This window comes from Myxine glutinosa, chromosome 7, assembly GCF_964187855.1.
Source record: "Myxine glutinosa chromosome 7, kmMyxGlut1.1, whole genome shotgun sequence".
Classification (NCBI taxonomy): Eukaryota; Metazoa; Chordata; class Myxini; order Myxiniformes; family Myxinidae; genus Myxine; species Myxine glutinosa.
In genome coordinates this window covers 174,606,282-174,624,020 of record NC_136267.1, presented here as the reverse complement: position 1 = coordinate 174,624,020, position 17,739 = coordinate 174,606,282, and the positions used below count along the sequence as shown (strand labels likewise).

General features: G+C 45.0%; 1 protein-coding gene across 1 annotated transcript in view; it reads right to left on the bottom strand.

The window, feature by feature from the left end:
- The window catches only part of LOC137431849 (electroneutral sodium bicarbonate exchanger 1), a 211,964-nt gene that overhangs the window by 165,142 nt on the left and 29,083 nt on the right, over positions 1-17,739 (bottom strand). Inside the window, exon 2 of the mRNA XM_078782766.1 lies at positions 1,481-1,562. Coding sequence (XP_078638892.1) covers positions 1,481-1,562 — 82 coding nt within the window. The remainder of the gene's footprint in view (positions 1-1,480; positions 1,563-17,739) is intronic.

Here is a 17,739-nt window from a genome sequence, read left to right as displayed (position 1 = left end):
AGGATCCCAAGCCGGCACCCAAACCGCTAAGCCAATGAACCCAGGATCCTAGGATCCCAAACCGGCACCCTAACCGCTAAGCCAACGAACCCAGGATCCTAGGATCCCAAGCCGGCACCCTAACCGCGAAGCCAACAAACCCAGGATCCTAGGATCCCAAGCCGGCATCCTAACCGCTAAGCCAACGAACCCAGGATCCTAGGATCCCAAGCCAGCACCCTAACCGCTAAGCCAACGAACCCAGGAACCTAGGATCCCAAGCCGGCACCCAAACCGCGAAGCCAACTAACCCAGGATCCTAGGATCCCAAGCCGGTACCCAAACCACTAAGCCAATCAACCCAGGAACCTAGGATCCCAAGACGGCACCCAAACCGCTAAGCCAACGAACCCAGGATCCTAGGATCCCAAGCCGGCACCCTAACCGCAAAGCCAACGAACCCAGGATCCTAGGATACCAAGCCAGCACCCTAACCGCTAAGCCAACGAACCCAGGATCCTAGGATCCCAAGCCGGCACCCTAACCGCTAAGCCAACACCAGGCTATTGTTTCCTAAATGGCCTGATCCAAATTTAATGTCATGGTCTGTTCTGGCCCAGCCTGAGATGCTATCCCGTCAATAAATATCCTAAAACATCACCATGCTTGACAGATTCTTGGTTAAGTCTTGTGCTTAGTTTGGGAATATCAATAAAGTGAGCCAGCATTGAAGAACCCTTACACATGGGCTTTCTCCCAAAACTGCTAGATTCCTACATTAGAGACTATAGGGCATTTTTGGCTTATCTGGAATTGGAATTCCATATAAAGTATCGCCGTCGTGCACCGGTTGTCCATCCATCTGTCCGTCTGCCGTCACCTATTTCGACTTTTCTGGCAAAACCGCTGGGCCGATCCGGCTGAAATTTGGCAGCAGGGTTCTGCTCCTGACTGGTAACGGGAATTACAAAGCTCGTTCCGGTAACGTGACCGGAAGTGTGTCAAAATAGCGGAATTATGAACTTCCTTCAAAAATCATTTTATCCAGACCCATCAGTCAGAATGCTATCAAATTTGGGTTACAACATTGGGTCAGGGTAGGGATGTTAAATGTCATCGGTCATGCTGATCACGTGACCGGAAGTGAGTTAAAATGGCTGAATTAGTCAATATAAAAAATCACAACTTCCTTCAAAAATCTTCTCCAGACCCACCAGTCAGAATGCAACCAAATGTAGGTTACAACATTAGACCAGGGCCCAGATAAGCTACAGCTCCAGTGGTCCTATTTTCTTTTAAATCAAGCTAATTGTACTGTTACTTCAGAACAATTAAGGAGGTGAAGAGTGTAAGTGCTACGCAAATATTGTACATCAGTGTTACTAATTTTTCTGTACATTATATATATTTGTTCCCTTAAGGAAAATGAAATGAACTTGCTCACTCAATCGATCATCAGATATTTCCACAAGCAATATTGAAGATGTACCAGTCACTTTACCTTCTAGTTCTTCCTTCTCAAAGTTGGTGGTGCAAATGGCACGCATGCCTCCTCTGTCCACCACGACGTCCTCATCTGGTCTCTGGGGTGTGGAATAGAGAAATGCACGCATTAGCATCACACCAAGGCCTTTATCCTGTTCTGTTAGCAAAGATGAAAAAACACAACTGCTCGCTAAGGTGGATATCAAAAAATTATCTTTTCAGGAAGAGAAAAAGAGAAATAAAACATGCCAATTGCTGCTGCGCATGAATCAAGTCTCCAAATGCTGATACCATCAAGATTAATTGGAGCCATATTGGAAATAAAGGATCTTCTTCATTATAATGGCCAAATAAATGTATGTTTTTATAAAGTAAGCTGTTAGGAGCTGTCTGATGAAAATAATAAATGATGACAATTCTCGAGTTGTATCATAATGAGTGCCCTTCCAGGGAACTTCGACGCAGGAGGAGGCAATTCGGTTCATCAAATCCTGGGCTATTATTAGCGATTTATGGGGGATGTTTTTCGTCTGTGCTTTATCCTTTCATATATCGAGAGTGAAGCAAGGAAGCAACATACATCACTTTTTAAGTTTATGGTATGACTCGGCCGGGGTTTGAATCACTGAACTGCAGAATCAAAGCGGATGCTCTGTCCATCACACCACCGAGTCTGGTTAAAAAAAAAAAAAAAACACCTTTAGAGGCCATTTTTTCCCCGCAAAGCGGGGGTTGGCCTTTTTCGGGAACTGTGGTTGTTGTTGTTTTTCGGTCCCCTTTTTGAAGCAATGTTTTACGGCCGGATGCCCTTCCTGACGCCAACCCTTTTTACCACCTTTAACGACAAGCAGGGAATTACCAGTGAACTGGTACTCAATTAGCCGACCTCGGAAGGATGACAGGCTGAGTCAACCCCCCTGGCGTTAATTCAGCGATTGACCGGGATTCGAACCCAGGATCCAAGGATCCTAAGCCGGCACCCTAGCCGCTAGCCCAACACCAGGGGGGGGGGGGGTTAATCCCCTTGGCCTGTTAAGCTGGCCGTCTCTAGTCCTGGTACTTATAACGCTCTTTTGCAGGGTGAAATTGGTCAGGGTCTGGTAGTTGGAGTTATATGAAATAAATGACGATTTGAGGACTCAAGCTATTCCTACAATGACCAAGTTCATAAATTACGTTGTCAAATGTTGTTTATCTTACTATAATTCACCAAATGTCAGTCCGTCTGTCTATCCGTCCGTCCGTTCCCAGGTACCGCAAAAACAACTGAACCGATCGCAACGAAATTTTGGGTGGGTATTCCTGGGACCCCCTGGAGTAAAATGGGGTATATTGTTTTTCCAATTTCAGCTTTGGTCTCCGGCATTTTCAGGTTTGGACTCCCGCCGGACGTTATTGTCCCGGGTGCCGCAAAAACGGCTGCACCGATCGCAACGATACACCGCCATGCCCGTGGGATTTCCACGGGTGACCCCACTAGTGTATTTAATCTGAAAACAGAGGGAAACACATGAGGATTATATATTTTAAAAGTAATGTGAATGAGATACACACAATAGCCCGATATCTGCAAATTTATAAAAATTTGTAACAATATTTCTTCTGGATTTCAGCTTCACGGTTAAGATGACTCGCTTAAGTTCTTAGACTCTTGAGTTTGAGCTCCAGTTGTGCTTTTAAATACCATCAGGTGGGTTGATTCAGCCTGACATCCTTCAGAGGTTGGCAAAATGCATACCAACTGAGTGTATCAAACAGGGGGGCACTGCATCAGTGGCACAGGCATGCTCCCAGCAATGATGCAAACAGCAGCCACAGCCTACATACCAAATAAAACAAAGCGAAAATGTCATAGCCCCCGTGGGTTTAGTAATGTTGTTGTGCTGAGTTTAAGGCCATCAGTCAGCCACCTTTGGTTGGATTGCAAAACAAGATCTGTGTATGTATGCTCTCATCGATTGTCTTTGTGCCAATTTTGAACAACATCAGTCCATGCCTGTCGAGAAATGGATGGGGACACGTTTAAGTAACAAAATTGCCATCAGTCGGCCATCTTGGATTTGATCTCAAAACAAAATAACGTGCATATGTAAGCCATCATTCATTATCTGTGTGCCATGTTTGAACAACATGGGTAAATTCATGTCCGAGAAATGGTGGAAGGCGTGTTCACTACTGTTTTTTTTTTTTTTAACAACTAAAATGATCGCCAGTCTACCGGTCGGCCATCTTTGACCAGATCGCAAAATAAAGTGAGGTGCACGTGTATGCCATCATGTACTGTGCTTGCGCCTAGTTTTAACAAAATCGGGCCAGGCATGTATGGGAAATTGTTGTGGACATGTTTAAGTAACAAAATAGCAAACAGTCGGCCATATTGGATCAGATCTCGAAACAAGATAACATGCATATAATATGTAAGCCAACATTTATTAACTGTGTGCCAGGTTTGAAGAACATTCGCAAATGCATATCCGAGAAATGGTTGACGACGTGTTCAATACTGGGTCTTTTTAGCCGCGTCGCAGACGCTGGTCATAGAGTGCACTCTGCTGTTGTTGTTGTTCTTCTTGTTCTTCTTCTTGTTCTTGTTGTTGCAGAGAAGACAAAACCTCAAAGCTCCACCCATTCTGGGAACCATAGCTCCACCCATTGTGGGAGAGGCTTCATATAAACAAATATCCACCATTTTATTAACTCGCATAGCTTTGAGGCCTGTTTTGTAGGCCTGTGGTGTCTTCCTCTCTCACAGTTTTATTTCAAATCAAATTCGATATATCATTTCATTTTTCACAGTCGCTAACATAGTTTTAGACTCGGTTGAAAAAAAACGGGAAGAAAATCCGATGAAAGTTGCCCTTTATAGAACGAAATGAATTCTCAAAGGCCTGTAACTTCAAGTCCATTGAGATATTTTTTTGTTTAAATCGCGGCATGGTCAGTCATACACCGCCCGAAATAACAGACGGGAAAATGCCGAGATATATTAAAAATTCGTCCATTTGATGACAATCGTCACGATGAAATATTTAATTAAAATATTATTAAAATTTATTAAAATATTAATTAAAATTAAAATATTAATATTATAATTAAAATTAAAATTATAATATTAATTAAAATAATAATTAAAAATATTAAAATATTATTAAATTTATACGTCGTCACAATAATGTGGAGAGAGGAGCATAGCTTCGTTCACGTGTCGCCACACACGGGAAATTGCCGAGATATATTTTTTTTAAATCGCGGCATGGTCAGTCATACACCGCCTGAAATAACAGACGGGAAAATGCCGAGATATATTAAAAATTCGTCGCCACACACGGGAAATCGCCGAGATATATTTTCACTTTGCACAAAAATAACATCAAGTAATCGAATCAATAGGAATGTCCTGTGCCTATAACATCGACGTTATAGGCACAGCTGCATCTAGGCATTGTGTAACATCGGCGCGGCTTTTGTTTTAATTAAAACTTTTTGTACTTGTTTACAATTAAAATGGCCACCAGTCCTCCATCTTTGATCAGATAGCAAAATAAAGTGAGATGCATATGTATGCCATCATTCATTATCTGTTTGCCTAGTTTGAACAAAATCGGACCATGTATGTTCGAAAAATAGTGGAGGATGCTTTCAATATCGGGGGTTTTTTTTTTTACAACTAAAATGGCCGCCAGTCTACCAATCGGCCATCTTTGATCAGATCACAAACTAAAGTGAGGTGCATATGTAAATCATCATGTACTAGCAACAGTACCCGCCCTACGGGCGGGGCTTCAATTGGGAGGCCCAAATGAAAAGGCAAATTATCAGAAATTGAAGGCTTTTTTATTTTAAACGATTTATATAAACATCCGTTAAATCATATCACACGTAAATCATCAAAATCTAAACAGTATTTGTAGAATTTCAATAAAAGCCAAATCACTGTTCATATCGGTAAATATTATTCCATCGTGTTTTGAAAAACTGCAAAATTGGAAAAATTGGAAATTGGAAAAATTGCAAAATTGGGAAGACAATAGTGCCTATTTTATGGCATACAGGATGTGTGTGTGGGTGTGTGTGGGGGTGGGGGGGTGGATATGTGTGTATGTGGGGGGGGGGGTGGATATGTGTGTATGTGGGAGGGGGGGGGGGGTTGGGGTGTGCGTGTGGAGGAGGGGGGGGGTTGGATGTGTGTGTGTGTGTGTGTGGGTGGGGGGGGTGTCTATGTGTGTGTGTGAGGGGGGGGGTGCGAATGGAGGGGGGCAGATGTGTGTGTGTGTGTGTGTGTGTGTGTGGAGGGGTGTGCGTTTGGGGGGAGGGGTGTGTGGGTGTTTGTGTGTGGGTGTGAGTGGGGTGGATATGTGTGTATGTGGGGGGGGGGGGGGTTGGCGTGTGCGTGTGGAGGAGGGAGGGTTGGGTGTGTGTGTGTGTGTGTGTGTGTGTGTGTGTGTGTGTGAAAGGGGGGATGTGTGTGTGTGTGTGTGTGTGTGTGTGTGTGTGTGTGTGTGTGTGTGTGTGTGTGTGTGTGTGTGTGTGTGAAGGGGGGGATGTGTGTGTGGGTGTGTGTGTGGGAGGGGATGTGTGTGTGCGGGGATGTGTGTGGGGATGTGTGTGGGAGGATGTGTGCGGGGGGATGTGTGCGGGGGGATGTGTGCGGGGGGATGTGTGTGTGTGGATGTGTGTGTGGGTGTGGGGGTGGGGGTGGATATGTGTGTGTGTGTGGGGAGGGGTTGGTGTGTGCATGTGGAGGAGGGGGGGTTGGATATGTGTGTGTGTGTGTGTGTGTGTATGTGTGTTTGTGTGTGTGTGTGTGTGTGTGTATGTGTGGAGGGGTTGTGTGTGTATATGTGTGTGTGTTGGGGGTGGGGGGATGTGTGCGCGTGTGTGTGTGTGTGTGTGTGTGTGTGTGTGTGTGTGTGTGTGTGTGTGTGTGTGTGTGTGTGGATGTGTGGATGTGTGTGTGGGTGTGGGGGGGGGGGGGGGCTTGTGGATATGTGTGTGTGTGGAGGTTGGAGGGGGTTGGGGTGTGCGTGTGGAGGATGGAGGGTTGGGTGTGTGTGTGTGTGTGTGTGTGTGTGTGTAGGGGGGGGAGGAGTGGGGGGATGTGTGTGGGGGGATGTGTCTTGGGGGGTGGGGGGAGGAGGGGGATGTGCGTTTGTCTGGATATGTGTGTGTGTGTGTGTGTGTGTGTGTGTGTGTGTGTGTGTGTGTGTGAGTGTGTGTGTGTGTGTGTGTGTGTGTGTATGGGTGGAGGGGTGTGCGTGTGGGGGAAGGGGTGTGGGGGTGTGTGTGGGTGGGGTATGGGGATGTGTGTGTGTGTGGTGTGTGTGGGGGGATGTGTGTGGGGGGATGTGTGTGCGGGGATGTGTGTGTACGGGGATATGTGTGTGGGTGGATGTGTGTGTGGGGATGTGTGTGGGGGGATGGGTGTGTGTGGATGTGTGTGGGTGGATGTGTGTGTGGGGATGTGTCTTGGGGTGAGGGGGAAGGGGGATGTGCGTTTGTGTGGATATGTGTGTGCATGTGGGGGAGGGGCGTCGGGTGTTTGCTTGTGGGTGTGTGTGTGTGTGTGGATATTTGTGTGGGGGGGGGGGGGGGTGTGCGGGGATGTGTGTGTGCAGGGATATGTGTGTAGGGGGATGTGTGTGTGGGGATGTGTGTGGGGGGATGTGTGTGTGAGGATGTGTCTTGGGGGGTGGGTGGGAAGGGGATGTGCGTTTGTGTGGATATGTGTGTACATGTGGGGGGAGGGGTGTGTGGGTGTTTGTGTGTGTGTGTGTGTGTGTGTGTGTGTTGGGGGTGGTGTGTGTGTGTGTGTGTGTGTGTGTGTGTGTGTGTGTGTGTGTGTGTGTGTGTAGGGGGGATGTGTGTGTGTGTGTGTGGGGGGAGGGATGTGTGGGTGTGTGTGTGTGTGGAGGGGGGTTGGTGTGTGTGTGTGTGTGTGTGTGTGTGTGTGTGTGTGTGTGTGTGTGTGGAGGGGTGTGCATGTGGGGGTAGGGGGTGGGGGTAGGGGGGATGCATGTGTGTGTGTGTGTGTATGTGTGTGTGTGTGTGTGTTAGGGGTGGGGGTGGGGGATGTGTTTGTGTGGGTATGTGTGTGTGTGTGCGTGTGTGTGTGTGGTGGGGGGAAGGGTGTGTGGGGGGGGGGGGGGGGTCTGGGGATGTGTGTATGTGTGTGTTTGTGTGTGTATGCATGTGGGGATGTGTTTGTGTGTGTGTGTGTGGATGTGCGTGTGTGTGGATGTGTGTGTGGGTGTGGGGGGGTGGATATATGTGTATGTGGGGGGGGGGGGGTTGGGGTGTGCATGTGGAGGAGGGGGGGTTGGATGTGTTTGTGTGTGTGTGTGTGTGTGTCGGGGTTGTATCCAAGGGGGTTGTGTCAACGCATGTCCAATGAAAGTGGGGTTGTATCAAAAGTGGGGTTGTATCAAAAGTGGGGTTGTATCAAAAGTGGGGTTGTATCAAAAGTGGGGTTGTATCAAAAGTGGGGTTGTATTAAAAGTGGGGTTGTATCAAAAGTGGGGTTGTATCAAAAGTGGGGTTGTATCAAAAGTGGGGTTGTATCAAAAGTGGGGTTGTATCAAAAGTGGGGTTGTATCAAAAGTGGGGTTGTATTAAAAGTGGGGTTGTATTTAAAGTGGGTTTGTATCAAAAGTGGGGTTGTATCAAAAGTGGGGTTGTATCAAAAGTGGGTTTGTATCAAAAGTGGAGTTGTATTAGTAGGAGACCAGCCTGTAGGTCCCCTGACCATATTCTGGGAACAAAGGTTTGAAAGTGTTTTTGTGTTCCCTGATGAATACCGAACAATTTTGACTTGGGCTGCCCCCTTGAAAATGTCAGGCATTTCCGGGAAGGGTCAACAAAGGTCAAACAGGGGTCAAAATTCAAATATATTCCAATCGTGTCGATATGCATATCAAATTACTCGTCTAGTCATGAGGATTCCAAAAATGTATAGTTTGTTATACCCCCGACCTTAAATGAGGGCGCTATGGTCAAAAACGTCGAAAGGTCAACGCACTTTTGACTGGCGGTCAAATTCACCAACACAGTTAACATTGTCCGATTCTAATGATTTTAGTGTCTAATAATATGTTTTCTGACATGGCAAATTCAAATAAGCAACTTTTAAAAGTAAAGGTGGTTGCCATAACCTTGAAATTTCAAAATGGCTGCTAAAAGGTTAACATAAATTAGCCAAAAACAACAATTTTTTTCCCAAACCCATGGATAAGAAGTTATTAAATGTTTGTCACCGAAACGTCACGAACAATTGAAACACTCCATTTTTAAAACAAAATAATGATTTTTAATTATGTGTATCATTTTTCTTCAGAGCACATGTTCGATATAATATTGTGTACCATATAAAGTGTATAGGTAAATGATGATGATGGGCTGTGAATATCTGGTAGTCATTAGTTCTGTTTCATGACGTCCACATACTAGTAATTTTTACAAACATTTCTTCTGTGTATTGATGTAAAGTAAATATGATTAGGATCCCCATAGGATCAAGACTAACATCTGCTCTGTATTTTTATATTTTAGATCTTCTGGGAACAATGTCAGCACCAAAGTCAACACCAGTACTGAAGCCTCAACCAAACAGAAAAAGAAAACGAGAGGAAATATCTGGACTATGTATTTTGTGTAATGAACAATGCGATGAAGATAAAAGCAACATTTCTCCTGAAGCATGGGAACGCATGAAGGGCAAAGCACAAGATTGGAAAGGGTTGCATAAATTTGGAACTGTTTATGATTCAGTCAAATGGGATGCAGGACCGAATGGTGTCTATTTTCATAAGGCATGCAGGACTGCATTGGCAGCTCAACGTGGACTTCAACAAGCATTAAGAAAAAGAGATCAAGAACAGAAACAACAAACAGTGGACACACAAGAAACGCATACAAAAGACCAGCAGCAAGCTGGACGATCTTCACGTAGCACAGGTCTCCTTCATGAAAAGAATCTGTGCATTTGGTGTATGAAACCAGAAGACTTGAAAAATTCCAAAACATTATGTATTATCCAACAGTTGAATGCGTGGAACACCTTCAAGTCACATACAATACACTTGGAAGATGACCAGATGAGAGAAAGAATTTTAACTGTCATAGATTCTACCCCTGATCCCTTTGCGTCAGAAATACGCTATCATCGTTCCTGCTGGATGAAGTATGTGAAGCCTCACTACAAACATTCTGATTCATCTGGTGACCAAATGCACTTACAGAACGTGCGACTTACAGAGGTTAGACAGATGTTTTTTAGGCATGTCCGTACAGTTGTGCTGGAGATGAATGAGCCAAGAACATTACAGGGTCTTCTGGTTGATTATAACCAAATGAGTGCAAACTTTGGTTTTGAAACTGTGATGAAAACCAGCACTATAAAACAAATGCTTCAAAATGAATTCAAAGACAACATTGGATTCCATGATCGTTTCCACAAGAACCAGAGCACAATTGTCTATGATGCATCTGCTGGTGGAAGTTACATTGAAGCAGCCATTTTTTCTTGGGGAATAAGTGATGAACAGTTACTAAACAATGTTGCAAGGCGTCTGAGAAAGAAGTTTACAGAAGAAGTGGGTTTATCTTGGCCTCTCCGTGTTGATGAGCTTGAAAATATTGAAGAACCCCATGAACTTTTGCGCCAACTTTTGACATGGCTCAAGGATCCTGATTCCAATGACTTTACTGAAGCATGTCATGATCCACAAATTGCTGCTTTGGCATCCCTCTTGTTTTCGTTCATCACCGGCAAATGCACATCCTTCCAAACAAAGTTATCAGTGACTCTTCATGGATTAACTCGGAGTCGTGAAATCATTGACATCTTGAAAAAATTTGCTCTTGGAATAAGTTACAAAGATGTTCTTGCTCTGTATGAAGCTTGGGCCATGGATGATATCAAAGCAAATGTTGCTTGTCCTGACGAGTTAGCAGATGGTTTTCCAGGAACAGGTATCCTAGATAACGATGACTTCAAAGATGATACATTGACAGGGGCCGATACATCTCACCGGACCAATGTTATGTTTGTACAACCTGATGATGTTACATCAATGGACTCAGAGGAGGGTCGTCCTATACTTCAATTGACCAAGTCTGAAGATTTGAAAGATTTAAGTACTTTACAACACAAGATTCATCCTTACAAAACAGTCAAACGTGGCCAGCCAGCAGTTCGTCAGGAAATTGATATCTCACTTCAAACAAGTGATGAGCAAAGAAAGCGAGGTGTTATGCACGTGTTGGCCCATCTGGATATTGCAGGGAAGAACCTACCAGCTGATGAACAGAAAGTTGGAAGTTTCACTGGGTTCCAGGCTAATATCCATGAGTATGTGGTGAAAAGTACAGCATACTATTTTCTGACATTTCCAAAGCCACCTCAGAAGTCAGTGGTTCACGAGGTTATGTGTCGCATGGTCACCGCAGCCGAGTGCAAGTCAATGCCATTTATTCAGCTGGTAGGCGACCAACCAGTCTATGCCCTTATTGTCCAGCTGAAAAATGAGAATCCTGAGAAATTTCAACTTATCCTTCCATTCTTGGGTCCATTCCACGCTCACATTTCCTTCATATCGGCGATAAACAAGCGGTTCCATGGCTCAGGTTTATCTGAAATTCTTGTGGCAGCCGATATAATTTCAGAAGGATCAGTTGACCAAGCACTTCGTGGTAAACACTACAACAGAGGCATAAGGTGCCTTTCACTTATGTATGAGGTGCTCATTCGCAGGATTATTTTTCGCGGGGTCAGCGAGGGACTGAAGCTATCATCGGAGCTCAAATCAAAATTGGAAGTTCTTAGAAGTCCACCCAATAGCTCAAAAGAACAATTACAGGCCATCGCAGATGATTTCCTGATGGATGCAGAGTTCAAGTCCTTTGTAGAAAGAGCATTTGAGAGTGTTGGGAAATCAGACAGCCCTATGGCAAGGTTCTGGTTGAGCTTTATGGAAATGGTTGAAATACTGATCATGAACATATACGCCCTGAGGACACAGGATTGGGATTCATTCAAAGCATCCCTCCGAATGATGATGCCATGGCTGCGGATATACGACAATGATAAATACAGCAGATGGCTTGTAGAATTCTGGCTTGAGATTAGCAGTCTCCCCGAAGAAAAAGAGAGGTACATGCGAGATGGCCTATTCGCGCAATCAATGACCGGGAAACCGTACTCGTGCTTACCCCTGGATCTCTGGATAGAAATGACCATGAATAAAGGGTCGAAGATGAAAGCAGGTTGGAAGCGCATCTTAAAAAATGAAAAGATGTTGTTGACTCACACAAGAACCGTCAACTCTGTGAATAGAGTTAGAAGTTCACTACATGCATTGGCAAACCTCACCAAATCATCTGAAGGTCACAGAGAGAACTCCACAACGAGGTTGTTGCTGGATGAGCGCGGTGTACAAGATCTAGACAATTGCATCACGGAATTTGATTGTGACCCATTCGACCTTACACAGCCTATCTTGAGGTCGCTCCAGTCAGGAATTGGTCGCATCAGATGCACTTGTCAAAGACTTTGACTCAGCACATGAGGATGGGGAGACTCTAGTGCAATCATTCTCCAAAGAGCGCAAGTTCTCTGGTGATAAACAGTTTGATGCAACCATACACAGAAACAGCAGACACAGCTTCAGCAAACCACCAGTTATCAAAGACGCATCAAAACAGAAGGTCACAAAAACAGATGCTATGGAAAACAAAGCCATGGCCGAGATCATCACTTTGGCACAAGAGTTAGATGATGGTCTAGTGCTATCTGAAGTCATGGAATACCGTGTGACAGAAGAGTGTCTCCCCATCTTCAATGTAAATGGAACAATGCGCAAAGGGCAAAAATGTAAACTGGCACAAAAGTTCAACTTTATTGAACTGGAGTTCCAGGATAGATACTGTAACGATTTTGAGAAGTGTGTAACGAATTTGAGAAGTGTAACGGTTTTGGAGGAAGTGTAACGAATGTGGAAACGTTACAATGTGAACGTTACAAAAGTATGGTAACATCCTCGTAATGTAAATAATGGTCGCAGCCGTCGTCCTAGTTAATTCCATGAAACTTACACGCAGGTCACGATATATCTTTTAAATAGTGTATTTCCTTATTCCATGTAGGCTAAATATGTGTTTCCCACTAGATTGACTTTGCATTGTATCAAACAAAATAAGCGTAGGCCCTTCCAATTTCCCCAAAACCTCCCTTCCAATTGCCTTCCGCATTTTGGGCGGTTTTCTTCAACCGCCATTGCCCATGTGCTTTGAGTCGGAGAAGAAAGGCGTGTCTCCACCTCGTCATAAGAGGGAAGGAGTGAACCAGCCCTAGCAGCCAATCAGCACCGCGGTGAGCGACCCGGTAGGCGTGCCCTCGGAGCCGGCGGCTTAATTCCGCCCGAGGTGATAAAAGCGACTGTAAGGGACTGCTTTATGAGATGACTTGGGAGAGGCCTTGGGAGATGAGCAAAGAGACTGCACCAAGAGGCGGTGAGATGCGAAACGCTCCAAGCCAAAGAGGAGAGGTACTCGGCAAGGAAACCAGCTTTGGAGAGACGCGCTGAAAGGAGGGAGACAGCTCCACCTCAAGAAGAGGAGCAGGTGTGCCGAACCAGCGCGTGACGTCTACCGCAGCGGATACACGACGGAGGGTTTCCCGCCAAAACCGCGAGGAATTGCGAGCTGCGGCCTCCCGACTTTGCCTCCCTCTCAAGCAATCCACCTCAAGCCCTACCTGCCTGCATTATCCCCTGTGTAAGTGTGAACGTCCTGTCCTACTCATTGTCTTGGGGTTAAGTAAAAATGAATAGTGTAAGTTAACGATTCGCTGTGTTACTGCTTCTTCCATCCATTGCTGTGTGTGTATAATAAATCTGTTCTTCCTCCGTATTCTTCTTCTTCTTCTTTTTCATTCTCTTTCGGTCGCTTTAGAGATTTCCCGATTGAATATCTGTGGGGCGATCTGGTCAACGTCGGGTGGAATCGGGTTTTAATCGGGGAGTAACTGTTCGGACGCGGTTAAATACACCACCGCTCGGTCAATATAACATCTAAAAGCCGCGTCTGTAACAATACATTGCACTAGTAGATATGGGGTTCATTTGGAGGCTATCAACCCCGTCTGCTGAGGATAGAGAGAAGCAAGACGAAAGTGCTTATACATGGGGCGATTATGCTGCTAAAATGTTTAACGTTGTTGTCCAACGCCATCCTACGGCTTCCCAGATAATATTTGTAAATGACCCATATGATCTACAACACAGCATCAAAGATAGTGAACATGAAAGGCGAACAGGTGAATTGCCTTTTGTTGATGGGACCAGGAATATTTTCATCAAGAGAAATGATGAACTGCCATCCCCTAGGCACTTCAACAACATGTTCAAGAACCCAGGAAACAAAATTCGTCTGCAGCAATTTCTGAAGACTGAGTTCAAAACCCTGTTACTCCAACATCCAGATACCAGATTTATTTACTCTGTGAGGGAACGCTGTAGTGATTTGTCCACTGATGAGGAGGTAGTTGAGTTGACATGTCAGCATATGGAAGCAGACACCATTCTGTTGTACATATATTCCCAACTAAGAAAGTCGGGAGTAAAAGATGCCGTTGTCATTGATGCAGAAGACACAGATGTGTTGGTTTTAGTATCGTATGTGGCACATCAAATTGAAGGTATGCTAGGACTGAAAAGGAAGAAAAGCATAATTGATTGCGCAACACTCCTTGATAAGGATATTAGTGATATCATTATCCCATTTCACATCCACACTGGTGCAGATGCTATTTCCAGTTTCTATGGCCGTGGAAAACCATCAGTCTTTGACAGCACAATGAAGTCAGAAGAGGCACGAGAGCTACTTAGAGGGCTTGGGAAATGTCTCCCAGTGACATCACAAACTCTTAAACAGCTAGAGCAGTATACCATCAAATACATATACAAGGATAAATCAAGCAAGACACTCGCAGAAGCTCGGGCCAAAAAGTGGGAGGGGATGAAGAGGAAATCGACTCTCAGGATTCCTCCTGATACAGATTCACATAATTTGAAGGTAACACGGGCCAACTATCAGGCATTCATCATGTTAAACTTTATGAATCCAGATGCTCCATCATCTCCCCTTCAGCATGGTTGGAGCTTGAGAGAGGGCAAATGTTTGCCAATACGGTATTCACAGCCGGCACTACCTCAACGTCTATGTGATGCCAGAACAAACCGCACTGTAGACTCTGACACAGATTCAGATACCAGTGATTGTAACAGTGATTCTGACTCTGATTCTGATGGATATGACACTGAGTAGGATGATGAACTGGGCAATAAAGCAAGATAAGCATCATTGGACAATGTGTTTAGAAATAACTGTGTTATTGTTGGCCAAGGATCCTGATTCAAGTCTTTCAGTAGCCCTTTTGCCAGGCATTTTGAAATTTCAAGGTTATGGCAACCACCTTTACTTTTAAAAGTTGCTTATTTGAATTTGCCATGTCAGAAAACATATTATTAGACACTAAAATCATTAGAATCGGACAATGTTAACTGTGTTGGTGAATTTGACCGCCAGTCAAAAGTGCGTTGACCTTTCGACGTTTTTGACCATAGCGCCCTCATTTAAGGTCGGAGGTATAATAAACTATACATTTCTGGAATCCTCATGACTAGACGAGTAATTTGATATGCATATCGACACGATTGGAATATATTTGAATTTTGACCCCTGTTTGACCTTTGTTGACCCTTCCCGGAAATGCCTGACAAGGGGGCAGCCCAAGTCAAAATTGTTCGGTATTCATCAGGGAACACAAAAACACTTTCAAACCTTTGTTCCCACAATTTGGTCACGGGACCTACAGGCTGGTCTCCTACTATATCAAAAGTGGGGTTGTATCAAAAGTGGGTGCGAGTAAACCGGTCATCACTGCCAGCAGTTTTAAAGTGGCAGTTCTAGTTACTATTATTACCACATCGTGTGATACAGAAATATCTCATGCAGCAATGAAATCGAGCAAATACTATTGATCTCATAAATAAACTAGAACGGCAATCAGTCGAGAGCATACCTCTGACAGGTGAACAGTTTACGTTTTGTATCCCAGAGTAGACCAGAAAACCACAATACAGAATCACATTTAATCAAAATCATCCGTCCATAACTTTTTGAGATATCCTGCTATATATCATTTTTGCCCTTATCTCCCAATGATGAAGAATCACTTAAAAAATTATACGAGCCGGATCCGGATCTCCACCAAAATTGAATCGATTCTTCCGTGTCACACACACAACATGTCCACCAAGTTTTGTCCAACTCAGTCCATAACATTTTGAGATATCCTGCTGCATGAGATATCCCTTTTACTTCTGTGACTCACTGGGACTGACACAATCTGTCAATTTCCCGACCCGGATCTCAGTCAACGGAGCATCTTCTCTTCTGGACTTGGTTATGACTAACTTCCCTGAAAATGTCTGCTGCTCTTCTTCTGCTCCAATCGGCTCATCTGACCATGTGCTTGTTAAAGTGGACATCTCTCTGACCATTCTCAGAGAGCCTCCTCAGCGTCGAAGAGTTTGGCATTTCACTCAGACCAACTGGCACGGTCTTCAAGCAGCCTTCAATCATCTGAACTGGTCTCCCATCTCGACCGCCTCTGACATCAACTCATTCTGGGAATTCTTCCAAAGTAAATTGCTCTCTCTCATGCACATATTTATCCCATCTCGTCTTCAGTTGTCATACCCTTCCTCCCGTCCATGGTACACGGATTCTTGTGGTGACGCTGTTGCCCAGAAACAACTTGCCTTCGTCTCCTGGAAAGCAAATCCATCGGAAGGAAATCTCATTTCCTTTCACAAAGCCCGAAACAAGTGTGTGTCCACCCTCAGGAGAGCCAGGAAACAATATCTCTCCGTTCTCAAGACCGAACTCTCTTCTCTGTCTCCCTCTTCCAAATCCTGGTGGCGTCTGGTCAAATCTGTTTCTGGTGTTTGTTCCCCCTCCATCCCCTCCCTTAGCTCAAATGGCTACACAGCTGACTCCGCACATGAAAAATCTGAATGCCTCAACTCTGTGTTTGCCTCTAAATCTTGTGTCCCTCAGTCGTAACCAGCTGCTGGTGGACTCTGTGTCCTTTCCTACTGACAAGGTGGAAAAGTTTCTGTCAACCCTCGACTCTGATTCTGCAACTGGACCTGATGGCATCAGCCCACGGGTCCTAAAATCCTGTTCTTCCGCTCTTTCGCTCCCTCTCTCTGTTCTCAACACCCTCTCTTTTGCTCAAGGTCATCTGTCATCTGCTTGGAAATCAGCCAACATCACCGCTTTACACAAAAAATGTGCAAAAACAGATCCTTGCAACTACAGACCAATCAGTCTCCTCCCAATTAACAGCAAAGTCATGGAATCCATCATTGCTTCGGATATGACATCTTTCCTCCTCTCCAATGGCTTGATCTCTGATCATCAATTTGGTTTCAGACCAGGTCACTCTACTCTGGACATGCTGCTTCTGCTGTCTCAACAATGGATGGAGGTCCTCAATGCCAAAAAGGAAATTAGAGCTGTCTCCCTTGACATATCACGTGCCTTCGATACGGTCTGGCACCCCGCTCTGCTCACCAAACTCTCCTCCTTTGGTATTCATGGAAATCTCCATGCATGGCTGGCGGACTTCCTCTCTAGTCGCAGTCAACGTGTGGCCCTGAATGGGTTTCTCTCATCTCCTCTTCCTGTTCAGGCTGGAGTTCCCCAAGGCAGTGTTCTGGGCCCTGTGCTTTTTCTGGTCTTCATCAATGATCTCTCTGACTCTCTTGAAAATCCTCTCTATCTCTTTGCTGATGACTCCACTCTCTGCCGCTCCATTCCTCATCCCTCAGATCGGCAGTCTGCAGCCTCCTCACTCTCTGCAGACCTGGACAAAATCACAGACTTGTGGAACATGTCTTTCAATCCTTACAAATCTCAACACTCTTACGAAGTCTCTCCGAAAAGACCAACTGGACAACCCTCCAATCCACTTTCTGAATAATCCTCTCCAAGAAGTTCTGTCGCTCAAGCTTTTGGGTCTCACTATCTGCCATGATCTTTCCTGGGAAAACCACATTTCCAAGCTGGCCTCCAAAGCCAGTCGCCGACTGGGCATCCTCCGTCGTGCGAAGTCCTTCCTTGGCACACCTGAGCTCCTCACCACATACAAGGCTTTCATCCGTAGCTCAATGGAGTACTGCTCTCCCCTCTGGGCTGGTGCTCCTGCCTCAC